General features: G+C 44.2%; 1 protein-coding gene across 4 annotated transcripts in view; it reads left to right on the top strand.

The window, feature by feature from the left end:
* Positions 1-24,263, top strand: part of ARMC8 (armadillo repeat containing 8) — a 63,328-nt gene that overhangs the window by 2,081 nt on the left and 36,984 nt on the right. For 2 of the 4 annotated variants that reach the window (XM_027724866.2, XM_027724867.2), the window contains exons 3-5: positions 12,387-12,458; positions 23,862-24,004; positions 24,103-24,200. In XM_027724866.2, coding sequence (XP_027580667.1) covers positions 12,387-12,458; positions 23,862-24,004; positions 24,103-24,200 — 313 coding nt within the window. Of the gene's footprint in view, positions 1-888; positions 962-12,386; positions 12,459-23,861; positions 24,005-24,102; positions 24,201-24,263 lie in introns of all 4 variants that reach the window. The other 2 variants (XM_039391150.1, XM_027724868.2) reach the window with 2 other exon arrangements.

Raw genomic sequence — 24,263 nt, forward strand, 5'->3', positions numbered from 1 at the left:
TGACAAACTTTTTTGGATACACTTCTTCCTTTTGGCCACCTTTTGCTCCTCTTCCAGGTCTGTTGAGATTCTTTTCTCTTCCTCCACTGCTGAGTCAGTGTATTTGCCTCTTACTCTTCCCCTGCTACCCTGCCTCAGTGTTGGCTTTTATTTTTTTAATGCTTGGCTTCTGTCTCACCATGGGAACTGCAAGCTGAAAGAAAATGCTTCCAGAGAAATTAATTTGGATGCAAATTATATTTCAGTACTTCTGTTGCATGCCAGTGGTCAGGGGCAGTGACTGAGAGAGTGAGGGAAGGACTTGTCCTGCTGCAAAGGTCTGGTTGTTTCCTTGCTGTCCCTGGGCTATGAGCTTTCCATCAGAGCCACACAACGATGTGGCAAACGAGTCCCTGCCTGGGACTGACTTCTGGTGGTGAAACAGGACCTTTTTGGGCTTACCAGTAACTTGCTGGCTGTGCCTGTCTAGGAAAATGCCAGGAAACATCAAAGGACCGAGTGGATCAGAAAGCCAAGGATATTGGTTGTGTTGCTTAGCACAACCTGAGGCGTTTTCCAGTAGCAGATGAAAACAGTTATTCCAAAAGGTGCCCCAGGGCAACATATCAGAATTCGTGTCCCCTTAAAATAGGTGAAAAACAAAACAGACATGAAAATGTCCTAGAAACGTCCTTGGCTGAAATACCCCCTTAGCTGTACAAAACTTGTGATACCCTCCCATAGCTCTGTACAGGTTCTTAACTCTGCTGCAGGAGAGTCTGGTTTTGCTCCCACCCCTTGGCCTTCCTAGTCCACTCCTGCAGGGGCTGGTGGGGTGGTCCTGGGGCGAGGATGTGTCTCATCCAGTGTCCCAGTGGGGTGACTGAGCCCCTCTTTTCTCCTTGGCAGATGCTCTGAGCCCTGGCTGGCGCTCCCTCCCTGCTCTCCTTTCTTTTCAAAGGACTGGAACCCACAACCCTTGGTAATCCCTTCCCTATCTTTTGATGTGTTATTCATACCTTTTGAAGTTTAACTGATTTCCCAGAAACAGGAAGTTTTAGGCGGCATCTTTGTCTCAGTTAACATCTGAAATTCTTCATCTTGTCCGTGATTGTCAGTGGATTCTATGCTGAGATGCTTTTCTTGTATTTAAAGACAAGAAAATACCAATTTATTTCGTAATATCTTTTGCTGGGCAGATTTGGATGGTGAAACTGTGTTTGTGCTGCTCTGGTTGGAATCTTCATTGTGGGAGTGCGTCTTTGCTGACTCTGAGCCAGTCCTGTGTGGCAGATGTGGTGTTTCCAGGATATTGCTGGGTGGATGTGAAACACTCCAATGAAGGGAAATGTATATAAAAAATAGAATTTAGAGTAGTGTATGTATTAAACATTCCTGTCAGCCCAGGGTTCTCTTTGGGCAGAGAAATACTGCTTTTCCCTGCGTCCTTTGACTTCAGGGTGTCTGCAGAGGTGTTGAAGCTGGGATGAACTGATGTTTGGGGTGGAGTAGAGCAGGGTTTCAGTTCTTCCAAAATGCCTCTCAGAAGCTTTATCAGCTATGCTGCATCCTTTGCAGAAAGTCTTTGTTTCCTAAGATGTGCTGGTTTCTTTTCCTGCATCCTGGCTGGAAATACTGATGACCTAGATTTTTATTTTGATTGATGGAACCGTATGAATATCAAGCATCAGAAAATAGACTGTTGTAAGAGGCTTTGTTTCTGCAGATTGTCTTCAGTTACAATAGTCCTGTTTTTAATATGCTTGAATGAATAACTTGGGGCCTTTTTTTAATTGCATCCTTGTAATTTTAATGAAACCCAACTTCTGAATGAGCTTTGATAAAGGTAAGATGTAGCTAAATGCTTCTTGAACTTGAAAATCATGCCAATCCAGTTTTCATCTTGTAACTTGAGAAAGCTTTAATTACATATTCTGGAGGTATTTAAATGATCAGAATCTCTTCTTTTCCTCTCTTTCCCATGAATTTTCAGAGAGGTGGTGTTCAGATTCTCCTTTGTCCAGGCAGTGAAGCTTCACCTGGCTGGGAAATTTTTCCTTTTCCTCCTAATGGGAAAGCAGAACCCTGTCGTCTGGTACTGCTGCCTGTAGTTCTGTTGATCTCATTTAAAAATGCCAGGTTTCCTGCAGAACTTCTGTTCACATCACTTGTACCACGTTCAGTTGGGTGTTGATAGTGGGTAGGAAGGGGACAATTTGGAGTACCTGCCAGTAAATCCTGAGTCTGAGCTCAGGGTTTGGAACCCTGAGGTTCCTACAGGGGTGACCCCTGCCTTTTACAGCACTTGGCAGGGAACCAAAGTGTTCAGGGCCCCTCTCCATACCCACACCTGTGTGGCTGTGTGTGTACCCACCTTCTCTTGACTGTCTTTGTAGATGAGCAAGATTAATACAGTAGTTTCCTTCTGTAAATGTGAACCCTACATCGTGGCCATGCTTATGCTCGAGAGGTCTGTAGGGTTTGCTTTGTGGCTCCTGAGGTGCTCCTCTAACCCTTGTTGTACAGCTCAGATTCCCTGCAGGGAGCTCTGAGTGCACAGTGCAAGGTCAGCACTGTGTCAGGTGTGCAGCTCTCAGGGCATTGGCTGTGGGCAGGTACTGCAGGGTCTCTCTGGGCTTCCCTGAAATGTTTGCTCTTATTGGCAGAGGAGCAGAGCTCTGGAAATCTGTGGTGTTAGGAGAGCTTCATTTGCCCCAAGGTGGTTCCTGCAACATCATCCTGTGCTTTGCAGTGGGGCAGTATTTATTTATTGTTTTAGAAACAATTCTGGGTTGTGATCCTTAGGCTGCCATTTGCTTTTCACCTGATCTTAAGCTCAGGACCACATTGTTTAGATGCAAGACTGATACCTAGTTTTGCCCTCTAATTTATTTGCTAGTTGGGGGCTTTTTTGGGAGACATTTTGTCATGCTTACACTTAGCCTGGTGCCTTCAAAGTGGCAATCTATCACTTTGTGGAGAGCTGTGCGATCCTGTCTCAAGGCTGGGTTTGAAAGGAGAATTCTTTCTGACAAATCTGGCTGCTCAAGGTCCCAACTGTTTCTCATCAGGCTGTTCCTCAGCAGTCACAAGGTGTCATCTTATACAACTTGTAAATCATCGTCTTTGTGGTGCACTGAGAATTCCTTATGCTGCTGCTGTCCCTGTCCTTTATGGCCAGCAGGAGTTAGACAAGGATCTTCCAAACTTGTGTGAGGTTTTATTGCTCAGGATAATGAAAGAAATATCCTGTGGAAATGGCACTTGGTACTGATAAACCACCTCAGACACTGTCTGTTCTCCATCCAGCTTGTATTATTTTTGTGTTCTTGGATTTGCCATGGCTGTTGCAGGCAGGATGGGGGTGGCAGTGTGGCAGTGTCCTGCGTTTCTCAGCTGTGGCAGTTGGAGGGAGCAGCAGTGCAGAGTTCACGTGTCTGCACGAAAACTGGGTGAAATATAAGAGGCAACTTCATGGAGTGGGAAGAGAAGAAATTCCCATCTCAGTTCTAATGGAGCAACAGGTACCCCCTTCAGACAGCTGTGAAGAGGCTCCTTCTGCTTCTTGTTCATGTCTGTTAAACAAACCTTCTTTAACACTGCCATGAACAGCACTTGTTTCCACCCAGTGCATCCCAAACAGCTGCAGTGACACTCAGTCTGTAGGCTCTTCTGAACCCAAATTTTCTGCAGGAGCTGGGTTTTTTTGCATGTTCCCTTGGCCCTTTGGAAACAGAGCAGCCCTTAGGGGGTTGTTGGTGGTAGGCTTTGCCCCTGTACATTTTGGGTCAGTTCTGTTGTCTCCCAGACACTGCACTGCAGTAAATGCGTGTTCTGCATGGAACTTGGAGGTGTCATTGGCTAAGAACAAGTGAGGGAGTTTTTGGAAGTGTTGTTTTTGTGCAGAGTCATTCGTGTGGGGAGGCTCCTGAGTGTAGTGTTGGTGCTCTGTGAACTGCAGGAGGGGCTCCTTGTGGCTGGAGCTGGGAAGGGTTTCTGTGGGCTGAGAATGTGACAGAAATCTGAGCAGGTTCAGGTGGTGCTGGGAGTGTGAGTCGTGGTTTCTCCCTTCCAAGAGGTGAGCTGGGAAGGAAAGCTTTCCAAGGGTGAGAAGAGGAAATGGAGAGGCTGAAACATCATTGGGGAATTAAGCACTGCTCTGTGAAGAGGGGTTTTCCATAGAGTGGGGTTTGTAGTCAGATGGAAAGATAGTGCAGAGGGGAGAAGGGAAGCTGCACATAAATCAGTTGTGTTCCTGTCACAGAACAAGGTACTCTCTCACTTTTGTGCTTTCTTTATAATGCAGGTAAAGGTGCAAATGCACAATTGCTTCTTCTGCAAGTAAATTGCTATGTATTGTAACTCCTGGACTGATATTTAGAGGTGGGCTAAGCTTCAGGAATACCTGTGACATTGGCCCAGCAATCTCCAGCCTGCAGGGCTGTTGAATATTTCAAACCTTGCAGTTACTGCTCTGAGCCTGGGAGAGAAGCCTGATGAGGATTGATCTCTTCAGTGCTGCCTTTCACGTGGAAGCCACTTTTCTCTGCAATCCCTCTCCACACCACCCTCAGAGTGCTGATACTGTTGCTGTGATGGTTTCAGGCTGTGAGTAGGATGAGGGAGGAGAAGCAGCTTCTGTCAGACTGGCTGGTGGAAATCAGGGAGTATTGGTCACACAAGTCCTGAGGTGGGACTTAGTGACAGACTTCCAGCTGAGCACAGCTGATGCTGCAAGTTATCTCTGAGATCTTAATAAAGGGAGTCTGCCTTCCCTTTATTAATCTGTCAGACAAATGCAGAGGGGCTGCCTGCAAGGGAGGGCAGAATGGAGCAGCTGAGGGAGCAATAGTCCTTGTGCCCTTTGGGGTGTGTGGGATGTTGTTGAGGCTGAGCTCAGAGGATGAGCCTGAGGGATGTGTGCCACAGAATCAGCAGCACTGCTGAGTTTGTGATTCTTCATATTTGCAGTTTGGTTTTTTTGGTTCCAAGCTGCCAGTCCGAATTGATTGGAATCGGCACTAAAAAAGGTTGAATTTACTTACTGTCCAAAAGAAGGTTATTTTCCATTTGCAATATGGAACTTTCAGGCTGTAAAGGATTGGCAATTCTAGTAATATGCACAGGACAGAATTCTGGTTACCAGTTAATTTCTCTACCAGATATTAAGCTGATTTCAGTATGTATGGTGTATTGCAGGTGCTGGGCTGATAATTTAAATGTGTTGAGATTTTTTTCTTTGGGAACTGTCAAGTAGCAGGAAGGCTAGCTGGGAAAATTACTTGTTAAAACATACTTCAAACATACATTGTCTGAAATGTTCAGAAACTACAGAGTGAGGGAGTTGATTTGGATATAGATATTATGGGCTTTCTGTCCTAGTGAGCACTTAGTAACCCCATTTGGAAAATGAGACTAAAGCGTGTGGAGGCCAGTGCATCATCTTAGCTTATTTGGAGCTAAAAATCAGAGACTTTGCTTTGTGTCAGGGAGACTTTAGGTTATTATAATCTAATGGGTCATAGCTGTGTCAGATCAGCAGGGTTTGGGGATCCTGCAGGGAGTGCTGGCCCAAGGTGCAGAGAGCAGTGTCAGACACCATTCCAAGCTCACATCCAGAGCAGCCAAGCAGGTGCTGCAGGGCCATTTTAAGGTATTTTCCTGTACTGAATGAAACTTTATAGTTCTCCACGTGGATGACTTGTGGTGGACAACATTCTGTAGATAATGAGTGGTGGGCTTAAAATGGGACAATGGACAAAAGTAACTTCCAATAAAGGGACAGTGCTATAAAAATGTGTATTACAGAGTGATTAGTGAAATTCATTTAATCTTTACTTCAGCTGTGGGAGATACTAGTGCTGAAGGCAGTACCATCCTGGGAAGGGAAATATCCTTGAAGGGAGGGAGACAGTAAGAAAAAAAAGTAACACAGTTACTTGTATTTGGTGGTTTGGGTCATTCATCTGAGGCAGCAGTGGTGGAGGATGTTCTTTTCATGTGGCTGTTTGGGGAGAGCTGTGAAGGAAGTGTTTCCCTGCTCTGGTGTCACAGAGCAGGGCATTTTCTGAGAGTGAGAGTTTCTGAGTTCTGCTGAACTGCAGTTGTTTTCCCCTCACCTCTTTGGGGATAATTCTTCACTCTTAGGACCTAGTTTGATTAAATAGCAGAGATTGAAATGCTGATAATACAGAGCTCTAGCTACGGTTGGTGTGGTTTTGTTGGTTTGGGATGTGTTTTAGTGTATAAAGGTTACATAATAAAAGCTGGCTAAACTCCCATCCTCCACTAAAAGCAGTTTAACTTTGAGCTACATTGTTCTTAAGACTGAGTTTTCTATCCAGTAGCGGTCTCATGCAACTTGTAGCACAGTTTCCAGACTCAGTGCAAAGGATGAGGTGATAAAACATGCTTGGGAGAGGTGGGAAAAGCAGCCTCTCCCTCTTGTCAGTGAATATAGACTGGGAAGGAGCTTGAGTTGAAGCTGAAGCCAAAGACATGAAGAGCTTCAGTTGTTAAGCTTGATCAGAAGGGCAGCAGGTGAACTGAGTGATGTGAGCTCTCCCAGGGTTTGATAGGAGAGGGGTCTGCAGTGTGTCACACACGTGGGAACTGGGATAAATCCAGGGCAGGAGTGAGCTGTGAGTATCTCTAACGACGGGTATGGATCACTGAAACACACCCCTTTCTATTTGGTAGACTTTCCTTGGCAAGAGAACTTATGACCAGGTAAGTTGCCTCTCCAAAGAGGACACCTCAGATAGTTCTGTGACTGTGATATGGAGGAGTTGGACTAAATGATCACTTTTAGCATTATGTATGTTAAACTCCACTGCTCTGCAGTGCCAGGTGCTCTGTCTACAGCATTTTGATTTTCTGCACTGAGACTCCAGAACTGAGAAAAACCATGGATTGAGGTTTTTTTTTTGTTTAAATATTGAATTTGTTTAGTTTGCACTGTCTGTTAATCGTGTCACAGTTAAAGTGTTAAAATTCAAATGAGTTGAGTAACACTGTCTCCATGTGCTACTTTGTTCTTTGCTGTAAAATCATCTTTTTCACCGCATCGACTGGTGTTTTTTGAATGGGGTTAGAAATCTTGAAACTTTTCTTCCCAACTTGATGATTAACCTTAAAAACCAACTGATTTATGACTTCTGTGGTTTGCTTGAGTTGTCAGGAGTTTTTAATGTTTTATTGCCTTGGTTGGACCAGTAATTGTGTCAGTACAAACACTGAACTCTTAGCTAAGGGGGTAGCAAACAGCTTCAAGCCATGGCAGTGTCAGTCCTGGAAATAAATTCTGCCACAGTAGCCATGGACATACTTTAGCCACAACATTTGTCATGAATTTCTGGTGTTGCATTGCATCTGTCCATAAAAACAGGAAAGTGGAAGAAAAGGAGGAGGAAGAGGAGGGAAAAGCTGTAGAAAACCTGATTGTCCAAACCTCACCTCCTCAGAGAGCTCTTGACTGGAGTCCAGCCAGCCCAGGTGCCATTTGCTTGTATGACCCTTAACTCAGACTCTCCTGGAGCTGGGGCAGAGGGTTTTCGTTTGGGCTGTGTCCTTGTACCAGCTCCAGTCCCTCAGCTCTCTGGCTGCCTGCATTTGAGTTCTTGAAGGCTTTGAGAACCCTGCTCTGCGTCATCCCATTGTTGGTGACTCTGCTCAGCCTCTGGTGGATAAATCTCCTGGCAGGGCTTTGTCTGGAGCTTCCTCTGGCCCTGTAATCAGCTCAGGATCTCCTGGAACTGTTTCATATGAAAAGTGAAAGCACTGACCTGATGTGTCCAGGGCTACTTTTCCTTCTGGGATTGTTCCTCTCGTGCCTGGAATCCTTCTCTGTCTAGGAACCCCTGAATGTGACCACCTGCTCTGTTTTCAGAAGCCACAGATGAGGAAATGTCCTGCAGGCTCTTTGTTTCCTCCTCTTCTGTGGAGTTCCTGTGGCTGCTTCCTCAAGTCACTCTGGCTTGTTTGGAGATCTGTTGTGTTGCCTTAGGAAGGCTCCAGGGCTTCCTCTCAGGATTTTATTTCTTCTGTTTGTGCCTGATTTCCTGTATTTAAAAGCAGAGGCACAACCAAATCCTCCCAGGGGTGTCGTTGTCTCCACGCTGCTCCCTCAGGGTCTCCCTGGCAGCAGAGGTGCAGGGGTGGATCCCTGGGATGCTGGAGAGCTCTATTCTTTCCCAGCTAGGGCCTGAGCTCACTCTGCTGCTCTGTTGGGTTTTAATTTAGTGAGAGGAGTCCCAAAGTTAGAGCTGAACTCCAGTGATTTCTGTTTAGAACAAAGTTCAGCACTGTAACTTGCTTCTATGATAATAATTTCCATTGGCAGGCTGGAGTGCTGATTTTCTCAGGGCTTAGACATTTAATAATACTATTTTTTATTGGTTAGGAATCCTTGAAACTTAAAGGCCATATTTTACTCACAAATTGTTATATTTAATACTGCTTTTTGCTTATCTGAAGCAGCTATATCTGGTGCCTTTAAACCATCACACATTTAGCTTCAGAATAAAAACAGTACTTCATGTACAGTTGGCAGATTAGTTCCTCTTGTAACTCATGGCAGGCTGCAATTGGATGGAAATTAGACTTTTTGGTGAGTTTAATGTACTCCTAAAATACTTTAAACGCTCATGCTGTGCTAATACACTTAAAAACTAGCATGCATTGCATTTTACTTATAGCTAATTAATTGAACTGATTGCTTCTGGCTGCAATGTTCTAGAACATTGTGTTAGAGCTGATAAACCTCACCCAGTAATTGTTCCCCCTTTTCTTGAGTTGGTGGGAAGAAAATCAGTCCTGCTGCTTTTCCAGTCTCCACTTTGTTTCTGACTTAAAGCTGAGTGGTCACAGAGTTGAGCTGATGAAACTACATCCTAATTTCTTTGAGAAGCCATAAGAGATGGAAAAAGCTGGTTGGGCACTTCAGGAAGCAATATTCCCAAGTGCTTAGCTAGGATCTCTTTGCTGAATTTTGTTGTTGGCAGCCTGTATTGTTCCTCCTTGAAAGTTTTTTTTTCATATAAATTGCTGGGTTAAAGAAAATGTTGGCATAGATACCAACTATCAGATTTTAAATCTCTGCATTAGAGTGATTGTAATTCAGGTTATTTTGTTAAAAAACTTGCAATTTAGTTTGAATATAAACTATAAGATTTAATGCACAGGCTATTTAAAAAAAACCCAACCCAACCAACGTCGAGTGCATCTCAGGAGCAGCCCCCCTCCTGGGGGAGGTTTTGGTCTGTACAAGCTGCAGTTGTGAGGCTGAGGAGCTCAGCAGTGCTGGAGTGTTCCAGGTCCAAGGGCAAGGGCCCCTGTCTCCCTCTGGATCACAGACTAGGCCTGGAGTCACCACAGACTAGTTGGGCTCTGAAGTTCCCTCTCTCTGTAGTTGTGTTTGTGCTGCTGTTCCCTCCTCCCTCATGCCTAGGACTCCTTTTCACAGAGGGAATGGGAGCAGTGACATTTGGAAATATTAGTTTTGGACTAATAATTCCTGAGGTTTCTTTGTTACCTCTTGCTGCTTTTTTCCCTTGGATGGATCTCATGGCATTTTGGATCTGAAATCAGTCAAGCTCCAACTCGTTGGAGGTGATGTTTTCAAATAAGGGAGTTGCCCTCAGTGTTTCCAAGGTTCATGATTCACCAAGGACCTGGAAGTCTATGACAGCATGTGGTGACTTCTTTACTTCTCAAGGAATTACCTCCCCAATCAGGAAAATCTTCATAAAATATAATATGGAATCACGTAATTATTTTTCATAGTACACAAAAAAGGTCTGCTACTATTCAGCACTGGATTATGGTATTTTGAGGATGTTCTTGCTTTCCATATCCACCTGCTCCCAGTGTATTGAGTAGGTTCATTTCTGTAAATGGCAAATTGGCAGAGAGAAACGTGGTGGGGAACTTGGGAGTGCTGTGATGCCCACAAACATGGGGGTCTTTGGGGCTTGTCTTTGACAGGTTTTGGTCACTGTATCAATTTTACTTGCTTGCAGGTGCAAATGTTTGAATGTCCATGTGTTGGATTTGTCAGACATCTCAAGCTTGTGATTGATATTTCTTGTCTATCCGCCATGACTTCAATGGGAAACTTTGTGACCTGGGATGGAAAAAGTCGTCGGAATCATTTCCAGATCAGGATTGTGCCCTCATTAACCCCCTCAGTATGAGTGTTATGGAAGTTGGCCATACTCCTGCCACCTGTGAAAGGGTCTCTAAATTGAATTCTAATAGTCAGTAACTATTACGTATGAAATGGTTTTAGGGTTAAGCTATTCTCTTGTGGAGTTGGGGCAGGAGTCAAAAAATTGGCTGGTGGTGTTTTGTTGTTTGTTTGTTTTTTTTTTTTTTTTTTCCCACACAATATGGTGTAAAATCTCCTGAGCAGAGCATTAAAATGTCACCCAAATCAGTGAATGTTCAGAGTGCTGGGCTAGTGTCCCCTCTTTGGCCTCCCAAGGTGCCTCTGCAGATCCCTGATGTGGTGCAGCCTTTCTGAGGCTTTGGTGCCTCAGATACCAGAGAGGGGCCTCTGTGGGAGTCCTGGAGTGGCCTGAGCAGGGAATTAGCACATCTGTTGGGACAGCTTCCATTATTCCTTTGAGATGCCTGATTGTTGTTTCTGCCACTGTTTTGGACTGACTCTGGTGTTTTAAAAACCTTGAAAAACGACCGGGATATTTGGATATCAAGCGTTCAGCATAGAAACCACTGAAGGCCTGTGTCTGGTTTTATTGCAGTCTTCAAGTCCACTCCTGAAATTTTCTGGGGCTTCCAGCTTTGCCTGTCTTCTGATCTTGCTCTTTCCCCTCTCCCTCCTGTCCCGTGGGGTGAAGTCAGCGAGCTGAGGGCGATGGAGCAGCGAGGCCCGGGGTCTGGGCTGGCAGGGCCCTGTGTGCTGAGGGCTCACTGGGGTTTGCTGGCTCTGCCTGGGCTCAGCTGGGCACAGAACAGCTGCTGCCACTGCTCCTGGCTCCTGGCTTGGAGCTCTGAGATCACGTCCTACCTCCAGGGGTTCCCTTCCATTGCCTTAAAATTCCTGGAGCCCTCTTCTGTGGCTGGGTAAGAGCACGAGCCACAGGGAGAAATTCAGGAAGAACTTTTTGCTAACGGAGGTCTATAAAGGTTCTGTTACGCCAGCAAATGTTGCCTGCCTTGGCTAAGAAGTTTTTTGTACCTCTGATGAAGTGAGTTAAACTTGGGACAGCTGGTTGTTGCAGTGCAATGTGTTCAGTGAGCACCACAGCACTGTGTGGTGTTCCTGCTGGCCAGGGTGGATCTTACACAGCAGGGCTGCTCTAAATCCCTTTAACTTTGCAGCTGGCAGGTGAAAGAGTGGCAAGAAAATATGCTGATTTAAAGCAGCCACTAAGGCTCCCAAATTACCCGAATGAATTATGGGCGTAGTTAAACAGTGATTAATTTATCAGTTTTGCAACTAACGCTGCAGTAATCCAGTTTATTATTTTTTGTTGTTAATAAAAAGTACCTGAATTTGGTCTCTTTTTATTCTCTGCTCTTAAAGGTCTCTACAACTACAAAGTTTCCTAGGAATGTATCATCTTGATTTTCTGGAACTGGTCATAAGTTGCCAGCTTGCTTTCAAGTTCTCTGACGTTCATGTATGTTCAGTATGTTCAGGATGGTTTTAGGATACAGTAACCATTTCCTAACGAGGTTGCAAACCACACATTTGCACAGGAATTCTTAGTGTGCAAAACCAGTGTCCACGTTCCAAAGTGCTTCCCCTCTCCCTGTACCACAGCATGGATGCCTCCCATGTGTTTAACCTTGCAGGAACTCTCAGGCAGGAAAATGCTTTTGTTCCCCCTTTGTTCCTGAGATTTTGACATGCAGATGTTCAGGTGTCCTACTGAAATTCGTGAAAGGAAGCCTGGGGTGAAGAGGAGAGTGAAAGTCTGGTCTCTGGAGACTGGTCTTAGTTCCTTGTTCCTTTTTTTTTTCCTTTGAGCTTGTCTTTTCCTGTAGAATATTCACTTAATATTTGAAATTACCAACATTTAACTTCCCAACCAGTAGTGGGGTTTTTGAAATTATTTTTGGAAGTCTGGTGACTGTATGGGCACAGGGAACAAATATATCTAGTTTTCTGCAGCAATAAGAGCTCTTTGTGTCTGGTGTGCATGTGAGATAGTTTGGGTTTTTGTTTCCCTGCAGAAGCTGGGATGGACTGGAATCCCAGAGCTCTGGGTGTTACCTGTGGGCTGAGGACACTGTGCCCTGGAGCACTGCTCAGTCTGTAGTGCAGCATGGACATGTGCAAAACTGCTTGCTAAGCCTTCATGGAAATGGTAAATTCTAAGATAAGCCCTCAGTACCTCAGCGTAATTTACCAGGGTTTGTTTTTCTTTCTGGATTTACAGAGATATGAAAAATGCTGTAATTGGAAACAACAAACAAAAAGCCAACTTGATTGTTTTGGGAGCAGTTCCAAGGTATGTCCTTTGCTACTCTCCTTTTCACTGATTGACAACAGGTCTGGAATAATGAGCCTTAGATCACAGGCACTTTTTTGTTTTAACTTTGATTGTAGTTGACTGAATACTTGCTGTAATGTAACTGAGAGAGACTTGAAATATCTGTTAAAGTCATGTATTACAGAACAGGCTGTTGAGTAATGCTTTTAATTTAGAATTTCATTGAATTCTCTAAAGTAGTCCTGGTGATTTTTATTAAACTTTATCAGCTCAGGAATCAAAACTAATTTTTGACATTGATATCAATGATGGATGGAAGTGGTTGTACCTTAATCCTGTTCTTCAGCCAATTGCCTGGTGAGTTCATAACTGAAAATGTTTAAGGCTGTGTTAAAGATTTTATTTAAAAATATTAAAAAACATCTGAGATAATTTGCTTGTCTTCTCCACCTGCTTCAGAGGATTAAGCCCCATTGATCATACTTTATTGCTGCCTTGCTGCTTCAGCTGATGAGCTCGAGAGCTGCTGCTGGCTTGTCAAAAATGCTTTTTATTTGCAGAGAATATCTTCTCACTTACAGACTGAGTTTGTGTCAAGGCCAGCCCTTGAAATTCTCTAGGGATTAGCAGTGGGGACACCCCCTCCACAAAACCTGCTGGATTATCTTGTTTTGACTGAATACAAACAGGTGAAGAGAAGACTTCACATGAGATGGAAAGATCGAAGTGGACATTTGTTGAAGATGATGGGAAGTTTTAAGGAATGTCTTGCAGCAGCAGGCCCTAAGGGAGTTTTGCAACTCCTGCTGACTGTTGTGGTTCCCATTTGAAAAGTGACAGAGGATCTCCAACTTCCAAATCTGGACTCTGCCTGTTCTTGCATTTTGTAGGACTTGTGTTCCTTCAGTTTTCCTGCTTTCTGCTGCTACTTGTTCTGTGCCCAGGAATGAAAATGCACAAGTGGTTTTCTCTTTGTTGTTGCTAGTGCCTTCTGGCTGCCTGGGTAAATTAAATAGTTAATCTAGAACTGCAAGTAAATGACTGGATTTGGAAAAATCTTAAAAAACAACTATCACCCTTGTCCTCACTTCAGGACAAGTTTTTTTCCAATGACAGGAAATCCAATATCAAGGCTTTCAAACGAGGAGAATAGATGAAGGTAAATGGGCTGGATAATTGTGAGAAAGGACACTTCTCACTGGCTGTGACCTAAGTGACATCATCTGCCCCCAGGTGCCTTCCTGAAGGCTGTAGGATTTCCACAAAGTGCTGCAGACAGACTTAAACACCATGGTTATAGACCATTTGGATGAGAGAACTCTTTTGGTTGGGCTCTGTCAGGGTGGAGGGAATCCATTGGCTTTTTTTGTTAGATAGGGGCACCTGTGGAATTCCAGTCTGCAGAGCCACACCTCCCTCAAAAAGCAGAGGAGGGAGCAAACTGCCATCCTTTGGTTTGGATCTCCTGCAAAGTCAACAAGGAGAACAGTTTCCTTTTCCCAGAGTTTGAGCACAGCCTCCCAGGGGAAGTTGATTCTTTCCTCTGGTGGCCTGGGAATTGTTAGGATTCTGCTGCTGCTTTATCCTGTGGTTCAGCTTCTTGTTTACCCATTTCTTGCTTCCCCCTTCTTCCCCAAGTGTTCCTCCAGCAAGCTTTTTCAGAAAAGACCCTTTAGAGCCAAAGAACTCCTTCAGACCTGGCACTTGGTGGAGAAGAAAACAGTGGGTTCACATTAGAACAGACTCATGTGAGGTTTGGAAACAAGTCTAGGAAGTATCTTGTGTTTGAAATGGGCCCAAATACTACTGATATGTGTGTAATAGCCCTATTATTTTACACTATTAGACTGCTGCTTGGAAAGAAATGCAAAGTCCCTGGAAGGTCTCCATGCTGGAAAAATGACTGCATTGCTGTCAACTCTGGGCCTGTGGCCTCCTGAGTCCATGAGCTGTTCAGTGGTGTCATCTTTGGAGAGGGAGATGTATCTATACCTTAAATGAGTTTTTTTTTTAGGCCCTTTGAAGTTCAGCCTGACCTGTGGTCACCACTGACCCCTCGTTTTGAAGGGGGTGCTAAGAAAAACCAAGGTGACTGAAGAAAGCTGGCAGAATTGCCATGTCTGGACTTAACAAACTAAGAGGTGTTAAAACTGTACAAATGTGTGCACAGACATGGTCCTGCATGTTCAGAATGTAAATGTAGCCAAGCCTGTATGTGGATTTTGTTTCTAAAGAAAAGATTTTCTGTATCTCTTCCCAGAATCAGGGAATTTCAATTCTCATGGAACGCTGGCCTCGGGCCCCTTTGTCAGGACTGCAGAAACGTTACTGTTTGAAACTGTTGCTTTCTAGTAGCAATCCCAGAAAATGGAATTTCTACGGTTTGGAGGGGAAGAGTTATTTTCAGGTCCTGTTCTTTCAGTGTCAGGCCAACTTAGCCTTGTCTAAAAGTGGTTTCCTACTTGTACTGTCCTTCACCTTTTTTTCCCTTCTCCCACACATAAGTGCCAGCAGAGACCGAGGAAGGCCAGAATAATTATTGGTGTGCTCCTTTACTCAACAGTTTTATGACAACAAATACTGCAGCTTTTGTGTCTGTCTCCATGGCAGACACCTCCTCAGAGCCCAAGTTCAGGATTTAATGCTTTCCATCAGTTGTTCTCCCAGCCCAATTCCCAGAAAAATGCCTGAGTACTCAGTTCAAATGTGATTTGTTCCTGTCTGTCACTCTGATAGGGCTTCTGAACTGACTAACCCGTGTTCTTTAGCACTTAGTCTGCAGTGCTGCTGCTCCCAGTTCTCCCAGTTGTAACTGCTGAGAGATGGAATTGGAAAAGAGAAGCACTGAATGAACTGAAGACGTGAGTAAGTAGCTGTGAGTCAGTGTTAGGCCTGTGGAGCACTGGAGAGATGCAGCATTGCTGCTTGGTCATCCAGCCACCGAGGGGCCCTTTGCTCCTGGGATGTGTGTCCTCTCTCCCTTCAGCTGCTGGAGGGCAGAGCATGGAGCAGGCAGGGTTCCATTCCAGCCAGCAGAGCAGGGCTGTCTGCCTGTCCCTTGTGTTACCTGTCAAAAACCTTCCCTGAGTCAAGTTAGTGCTGATCTACTTATTGCTGAGAGTGCAATATTTAAAGTCTAATCCACTTCCGAGGTAGTTTCTCATTAGGAGCTTCAGTTATTCCTTTGCTCCAAAATGAATACAGAGTTTTTAAATCAAATCTTAATCCCAACCACCCAAGACTTTTGACAAAAACACTAAATCATTCTTGTCACTTACCAAAAATGATTTTCTGACTTCCAGCTGATTGTTCTCTTGTCACACAGTCAATTCTTTGGAGCTGTAAGGTGGTAGTGTGCTTTTTCCCAAGGCTTTCTCTGGGTAGGTGCACCTCAAACAACCTTATGTAGTCAACTGTAACCTTTCCCTAAGTCATTTGTTAGGGGTTCTTTGGAGCACATTTTAAAGGACCTGTAGAAGTGCTGATGGATTCCTTTCTGTGCCATCGTTTGAATCATCAGTTCTGCCCAGCATTCTGTCAGGTTGACTGTGGAAGTGAAAACTAATAGAATTTATTGAGGTTTTATATTATTTCTAGGGCTGTTGAACAGACCAACATGGACACCTCTGAGATTTTTTATTTCAGTTTATTGTTAAACATAGTCAGATTCCTTCAGACAGTGTTCTTTTAGAGTTTGCAAAAAATAAGAAAATAAAAGACTGCTGCTTTGCTACTAAAAAAGATGAGAAGGAAAATGCCTTTGGTGGCTCTGTCCCAGGCCCATTAATGAGGTGTTCAGTCCAGACCTCTTGGACCTCCTTACGAGGCCAAGGCCCGGTTTCCTGATGCCTCGTTCTGTTCTTCCTGCACTGGGCACTGGGATCCTTTGTGTCGTGTACCCCACAGGGTAGGGGTCTGTGCCCAGATGTTGGGGTTGGTGTGCTCAGGGGAAGGAGCTTCACCTGCCCTGCTGATAATTTTCAAGGTTTCCTTTGCCCTAGAGCGGAGAAAGAGGTGGAGAGCAGGGGCCCTCCCAGCCTCCTGTGCTCCTCCTTGCTTTTGTCTTAAACAGGAGTCAGGGCCTGGTTGCATAATGAGGTGTCTCTTAATGAGGACTAACCCTCTCCACGAGGGTGGTAGATAACCTTGTTCCAGTTTTCTTCTGGCCCAGCTCTGAAGTGCATGCGAGTCAAGGCAATATTTGCAGTCAGCAGAACTGCAGGAGAGCTGTTGTTTAAAGGCTGTGCAGGCCCCTGTCTCTGAAGTGCCTGATCTAATGGAACCTGTACCTCTGATAGCACCTCTGCTGTTGTGTGTTTTTGTTAGAATTTAAGTTTTGGGTTTAAAAATGTTGTGTAGAAAGTAGCTTTACGATATGTTGTGTTATTTGTTCCTAGGGTGCTGTAAGAGTCAAATTGGTCAAAAAATACTAAAAAATGTGTTCTTGATGTCCTGTTTCATGTGCAGATGCTGGATATTGGATAGTGATGTCAAACTCAGTGGGAATATAGTTTGATCTTTTTGTGAACAGTGGAGAATTTCAAGCTGCAGGTGAATGGGAAGTAAAAACAGCTTGGATTTTGTTTTAAGGTCGCTTGGCACCCTCAGGCAAAGACCTTTTAGAGCTGGTTTGTCTAAATGAGCAGTAGTTTTTCAGATGGTGGTCATAGGCTGGCTGATGTTCTAATGTGATAAAAATACTTCCACACAGGAGTTTCTGGAAGACATAGAATAAAGTTTGAATGTTGATGTTTTGTAAAGGTAAATGGAATGAACAGTTCAGTGAGGAGCTTACAAGACATCAATCTTGAGCAAAGTCATAAGATGGTTGAAACAAGACTGGATGAAGATGTTGCTTTATATAATGCCTATTAACACATTTTTTGTGAAGCAGAAAGCTTTTGTCATCTCAAGAACAGTACTAAACTGAAGCAGTGTAATTCACTGTGTGTGTTAAAAAGCTGTGAGTGTTGTTTGTGTAAGTGCGTTGATGTTTGGCTTCAGGGGCTGTGTGTTGATCCCACATTCTTGTATAAATGGCTGCAAAGACAGGATGTATTTATGTTTTACTGAATGATTCATGGAGTGGTCTTAGGGGGAAAAATTGGAATAAATTTAGCTCACACAGACTGCAGATCTGACAGTGCTAATGCATTGGGTATGAGCTTTTTGGTGGAGTAACCAAGAGGAGAGGCCGTTCTGCAGCAACTTGAACATCCTTCAAGTCACTCCAGAAGTGTGCACGTGTGAACAACTTCAGATATTAAAACTCCCCAATATTGGATTTCGTTAAGTGAACGAGAGTCAGATTGGATGCAGGTTTTGTGGTGTGTATGGAACAACTCATGGAATATTAATGCAAGTGAGGATGTCTCAGCATTAGGATAAATTACTGGAGCTGTAAGCTGAGACTCCTTGTGTTATTGCCAGAGGAAAAGCTTTCTTTGCAGCTTTTCTGCCTTTTAATCCTCATAACAGTGGATACTGCTCCACTTGGCTCTTCTAGGAAGCTGACAGTACTGCTGGTGGTGTATGAACTGTTTCAGCAGCAGTTGTCTGTGCTGTGCAGGTTTCTGAGGGAGCAGAGTTAGCCCAGGCCCTCGGATCCAACCTCTGGAGATGTGGAATGGACTTGTCGCTTCCTGAAGGGAGACTGTGACATCTCACTGCAGGATAGATTTCTTTGACTAAGAGTCATAAAAATCACTCAATTGTGATAAAAATCACAATATTTTTGAGTCCTGTGTGTAAGAATCCATAACTATTTAATTTGTCACTTCAGATGTTGTACAGAAATTATTCTGAGTACTTTTGAAATGATACTTCATTCTTGTTTTGGAAAATTCTGTGGCCAGTGATTGCTTCCTGTTATGTCTAAAAAGTAGTGCCTAAAAAGCCTTAAAAAGAGCAGTTTTTTGAAAAAAAAGTGTGTTACCCTGTCTTGTTTGAGCTATTCTCATCCATTAATTGAGTCCACAGTTTGGGATTGACTCTCACTGGGACTTGCAGCGCCTTCAGAGCTCAACCTCTGTGCCTGGGGCAGCTTTTTATTCCATGTCCTGTCAGCCTGCAGTAAATCAGACACCTCAGGAGTGCTTCCATCATCTGTGCTTCCATGGTAGAGTTCCTGGGTCTTCAGTGGACTGGAAGACAAGAATCTTCCAGGCAGAAAAAGATGTAATCAGAATTGTGGTAATTCCAGCAAATAGCGTTTTCATCGCTTTTGCAAGGGAACTAATAATAAATATTCAGATAATCAAGGCTGAATTAAAGCTCTTATTGATTCATATACTTTGATAAAAGGTGTCTTAAGCTTCATCAAACTGTTACCCTGAGCTTTGTCTCCACTGCCTGCTGTGGGGTTTGAGGGAGTGCTGACTTTCATCTCCTTCCCAGGTGTCTTAACTTCAGAGGCTTTTGTGACAATTTGGAAGTGGGCTGGAGTGTCAGAGAGGAAATTCCTGTTATTTTTAACTGAATGAGGTCCGTGTTCAGGCTGGATTGGTGAGGTCTAAATCACACACGTCTGTCTTACACTCTGGAACTCTGGTGCTCCTTCCCCAACTCAATCATCCTCAAAACCAGGAAAATCTGCACTGTTCACCTCCCTTGCACTGTAGTTACCTCTTGTTCAGCAGCTGCTTTCCTTTTGTGCTTTAGAAAATCCGTGGTTTTCCCAGGTGAGTCTGATCAGTGGCTCAGAGTACATCACACCTCAGCTGTGGTTTCTCGGCACGGTTGTGCCTGGAGTTCATTGAAGTGTCTCTGGATGGATTTGCTGACCTTCCTCCTTTGGGTATGATTGCCTGGATACATTCCTGACATCTGAGAAAGAGGCTTTAATCAGTTCATTGCCCTTAGAAGGGCAGAGACAAATGGAGGAACAGGTACTCTGTATAAATCTTAGAGAAAATTATCTTAAGGAGCCTTGTAGACATTTGAAAAAAGTCCAAATATTGCATTTTAAAACCTCGGATTAATGTTCTTGAAGGTGTTGTGAGATCTTTCCATTGCTTTATTTCCTGTCCTGTCTCATTGTGATGAGCTTCACTGCAGGATCATGGGCTGCAGAGAGCCAACAAGAACAGGAGCCCCTTTTTGCTGTTCCACAGTATCTGTTCCGTGCCTTTGGCTTCTCCTGAAGCTCTTGGACTCTATGGAAGTGAGTCGTGGAAGGGAAGCAGGGCCTTGGCCCAGTATTTCTGCAGGTTGGGAAGTCAGAGAGGTGGCTGATAGGGGATAAGGCTGGAGATCAGGGATCCAGGTTATGCAGGAACAACCTGTTCTTAAAATGTGGGCTATGGACAAGTACCTTAGTCATATTTTTGAAATTTCCAAAATCCAAATTACCCCCTGCAAGTATTTGCTATTTTTCTACCTTTTCATCCTGTTGATATTAATATATGGGAGGAATGTATTCCATCTTTGCTGGATTTGTCTGGGCTAGACCCTTGGAACAGCAAACCAGTCCAGGATATTCCTTGGGACAGTCTTTGTCTTTAATGTTTGACAGTAGTTTATTAATGCACAGTTTCATCTTCAGTGGTTATATCGATTCTGCTGACTTGAAACTTTCTGTAGTTTCATAGTTAGTCATGTAACTACTTAATTTTCAATGTTACTTGGTGTCAGTTCTGTCTTTTAAGGACAGAAATAGAAAATATTATAATACGGTTGTCTAGCTCTGTGGAAAACGTAGTCTGAAACATACACTTATTTTAAAGATGTAGAAAAGGATATTATTAATATTTCAGAAACTTATTGCATATAAAATCTGAATTTAAATTTTGATCTTCACTAATTATAAAGCTTAGTTAAGGCTTTCTATTTTAAGCACATAGAAAGACTGTAGATTATAGTTGGTGTGGTTCATTTTCACTCTTTAGCAGCAGCATTGCTGTAACATCTGTTCCCAGTGTGGAGTGTTAAAGGGAAAGAAAATAGCAATTACTTTCCTTGGAAGAGAACAACCTCCAGAATTTGGGGTGCTTTTGAATTTGGTAAAAATCCTCTGGGGGGGGGAAAGAAAAAGGTCTTTTTAGGACATGATATTGAGGGTCTGGAGCATATGCAGGGAAGGGAACGGAGCTGGGAAGGGGCTGGAGCAGCAGGAGGGGCTCAGGGAGCTGGGGGGGCTCAGCCTGGAGAAAAGGAGGCTCAGGGGGAACCTTCTGGCTCTGCAAGTCCCTGACAGGAGGGGGGAGCTGGGGGGGGTCGGGCTCTGCTCCCAGGGAACAAGGGACAGGAGGAGAGGGAACAGCTTCAGGCTGTGCCAGGGGAGGGTCAGGTTGGGTATGAGGGAGAATTCCATCATGGAAAAGGGTTGTTCAGCCCTGGCACAGCTGCTCAGGGCAGTGGTGGAGCCCCCATCCCTGGAGGGATTTAACAGCCACGTGGATGTGGCACTTGGGGACAGTGGTGGCCTTGGCAGTGCTGGGGGAATGGTTGGGCTCGATCTTAGAGGGCTTTTCCAACCTCAGTGATTCTGTGACTGAACATTTCTGGGTATAAGGAGCAGAGTTTTTATCCCAGTCCTTAGTAATCAGAGAAGGCCACTGGTGTGATCTGTACAGGGAAGATGCACCTCAGAGCAGGTTTTCAGGACTTCCTAGTGAAAATGGAAGGAAATAGTCTTGAATTTCCAAATTTACCTCTAGGTTATTGAAAGCTATTAAAAAAAGGTGATGGCTACTGACATTTTTAAATTACTAGTTGGATCAATATTAAATTACTAATTGGACCAACTCATACAACAGAGGAGTCAGTCAGAGTTAGAACAGTAGATGAGATTGTACTTTCCATATGGGAGCTCAGTGTCCAGACAAAACTTCCCATCTTTTCCAGGATGAATTTTAGCTGGGATCACTCAGTGCATTTGTGTCTTCCTGTGTGTCCTCACCTGATGTACAAGGCAGGGAACAAACCCAGGTGTCTGTGGAGCAGCAACAGCAGTGCAAGGTTATCCACTCCCTCTGGGATTGCAAGTGGAGCGCTGGTTTTCCTTTGTGATGATTCTGCAAAACAATGATTATGTATTTTGCTTCTTTTGTACTCCCTCAGAAACAGCACTAATCTTCACCTTGGACATGGCACAGCTGATACTTCAAATAATACAGCACCAGAACTTGGAGCTTTAGAAACATGTAATTTAATTGCCTGCAGTATCAGTTTTGTTCCTTTCCCAGAAGCTGCTAATGTAGGTGTGGTTAATTTTGGGTTTGCACAAATGTGTGAGAGGTGCTTTTGTGGAACAACTGATCCTCTGAGCCTTTTTGGCATCCCTTGCCCTGTCAGTAATGCAGGACCCTCAGTGAGAGGAAGAGCAGCAGATCAGCCCCACTGACCAAGTGCTGGTCTGGGCCAAAGTGCCTCAGGACCATTAGCTGGGCACTGTGGGAACTGGGAAGAATGAATACAAATTAAAGGGTAATATGTTTGCTCTATCAAAATGGTGTCAATCAGGAATTGATCTATACAAGAAATTAGGAGAGGTTTCTAAATATCAGGAATAAATGACCTTTCAGGTAAACCAGGCAACCTGGGACAAAGAACCTGGATGCCTTTGATAAGTTTGTGGAAGGAGCAGGTTAAAGAAAACAGCAATGATTCAGGAAATCTCTGCTGTCCTGAATTTATGCCAGTCTGATCCATTGAATCCAAAGGAAGTTGAAAGGAGGAAAGATACCTGTGCTTTTGGGGTTTCTTGCATCACACACATTAATTTTCTGCCACATTTCAACTGTTTTGTTTGTGTTCAGGAAGAAATGATATTTAATCTTTTTGATATGTGCCTGTATTTTGGAGATCTTCCCTCCATGGGATTGGCCCCATCCCAGTGGCACACGTGACCCCAGCACTCCCTGGCTGCTGGCAAACCTGCCTTGGGAGCAAAGCAGATTCCTCACAGATCCACAGGCAGAAAACTTTTCATCCAAATAAATTGTTAGGGAATTCCGGGGAGTTCCTTTGCTGTTCCTCTCCAAGAGCTTGGTAAATCATCTGCTGCCTGGGATAGCCTGGATTTTATGGAGTGAATGTGCAACTTATAGGTAGGGAAGAGACCTTTGGTCTTAGCTTTCTCCTGGGACAGGCTGAGCTATGTTGGCCTTTTCCTGTAGGTTTGAAGTGTAGGGAACTCCAAGAAGCACTTTCTGCCTTAGTAAGTGGGAAACACTTGGAATGTGTGTTGGAGATCCTCTTGTGTGTCACTGTCTCTGTGGGGCTGCTTGCACTTCCCTGGCTGCCCATTCCACACCCACATTCCTACATTGCACTTGGCTACTGTGCTTCTGGTTATTTTTCCCTTGCCTTGGATTGGGAATTCAGGTTTTGGGGCATTTTTGTTCAGGGATCTGTTTACCTGAGAACCTATTTCTGTCCTGCCCAGCACTGGGGTAAGTGCTGGCTTCTGGCTCCTTGTTGCTCCTTGGGAAGGTGTCAGTACATTTTAGGAGAGACCTTTTCAAACCAGACACAGCAGTGTGTTACCAAATGGGTAACACTCCAGGGAAGTGACTGTCTGTGTACAGAGGAATTGTGTCTCAGTTACAGCTCATCTTACCTGTTCATTTTGCTGATGTATATTGTGGGAGCCTTCAGTTAAACTGTTTTCATCCTAAGCTGATGTGAGCCCCAGTGATTATCTCCTGTGCTGATGGGAGGTAGGAATCTGGTTGCTCTCTGGGCTCTTTGCATGACTCCACTGTGGTGATCTCTGTTGTGGTTCAAGTACTTCTGATGTAACCTGCAGCACATTCAAAGGGACTCCTGGGTGTCTTGGTATTGTAGGAAGAATCCTAATTGATGGGGACATAGTTGGCAAAGATGTGCTTTAGGCTCCAAGTGAGTCTCTTCAGCTGCAGTTCAGCTGCCTTCCTGCACATTAAACATTCCTGGGCTTTCTTCGTGTTCTTATGTGATCATTTCTCAGTGTTCCAAACTCAGAGTACTCTCAGCTCCCCTGCTTGTGCTTGAGGAGGGAGTTATTTTGCAGTTGTGACCCAGAAAAATCATTACTAAAGATATCAAGCATGGTGTCAGCAGAAATTGTGTCCCTGGGTGTCAGGGGAGTGCATGAGGTTCCCTTTCCACTGACATCATGCTGCAGCCTCGTTTCCTTTAATTGAAATTTGGGATCTCCCTGGTATCCTGACAGGCCTCATCCCGGATATCAGGACTGTGACACTGCCTTTTTGAGAAAAAGCACTGTGGTGTCTTTCTGCCATAACAGCCAGTGAAACCTGTGTGGGAACAAGTGTCAGAAGGTTCTTATCAATGAAGTGTTCATCTACCCTTATTTAGTCTTGGTATTTTTATTAAGGACTTCATCTTCTTTACATAGCAGGATTCAGATTAATTTTTTTTTTTGATTTATAATTTCTCTTTATCTGAATTTTCCTCTACAAATCATTCTGTTTGCAGGTTGCTGTACTTACTTCAGCAGGAGAGCTCGAGCACGGAGCTGAGGACGGAGTGCGCCGTGGTCCTGGGCAGCCTTGCCATGGGCACAGAGAACAATGTCAAATCCCTCCTAGACTGCCATATTATCCCAGCCTTACTGCAAGGTACTGCTCCTGCATGCTCCATGTCAGTAGATGTTCCTAAAGGACTGAAATAAGCAAAGATAATGGAGCTGAATGGTCACTTTTGCCTGTCCTTGCAGGATTGCTGTCCCCAGATTTGAAGTTTATCGAAGCTTGCCTGCGATGCCTCCGGACCATCTTCATCAGTCCCGTGACTCCAGAGGATCTGCTGTACACAGTAAGTTGTAAGCAGATTATTATGTCCTTTTAAAACCTATAGAGGTGGTGGCAGTGAAGAATC

The sequence above is a fragment of the Pipra filicauda genome, unplaced genomic scaffold (genome assembly GCF_003945595.2).
Source record: "Pipra filicauda isolate LSUMZ 115617 unplaced genomic scaffold, ASM394559v2 scaffold90_size2875636_pilon, whole genome shotgun sequence".
NCBI lineage: Eukaryota > Metazoa > Chordata > Aves > Passeriformes > Pipridae > Pipra > Pipra filicauda.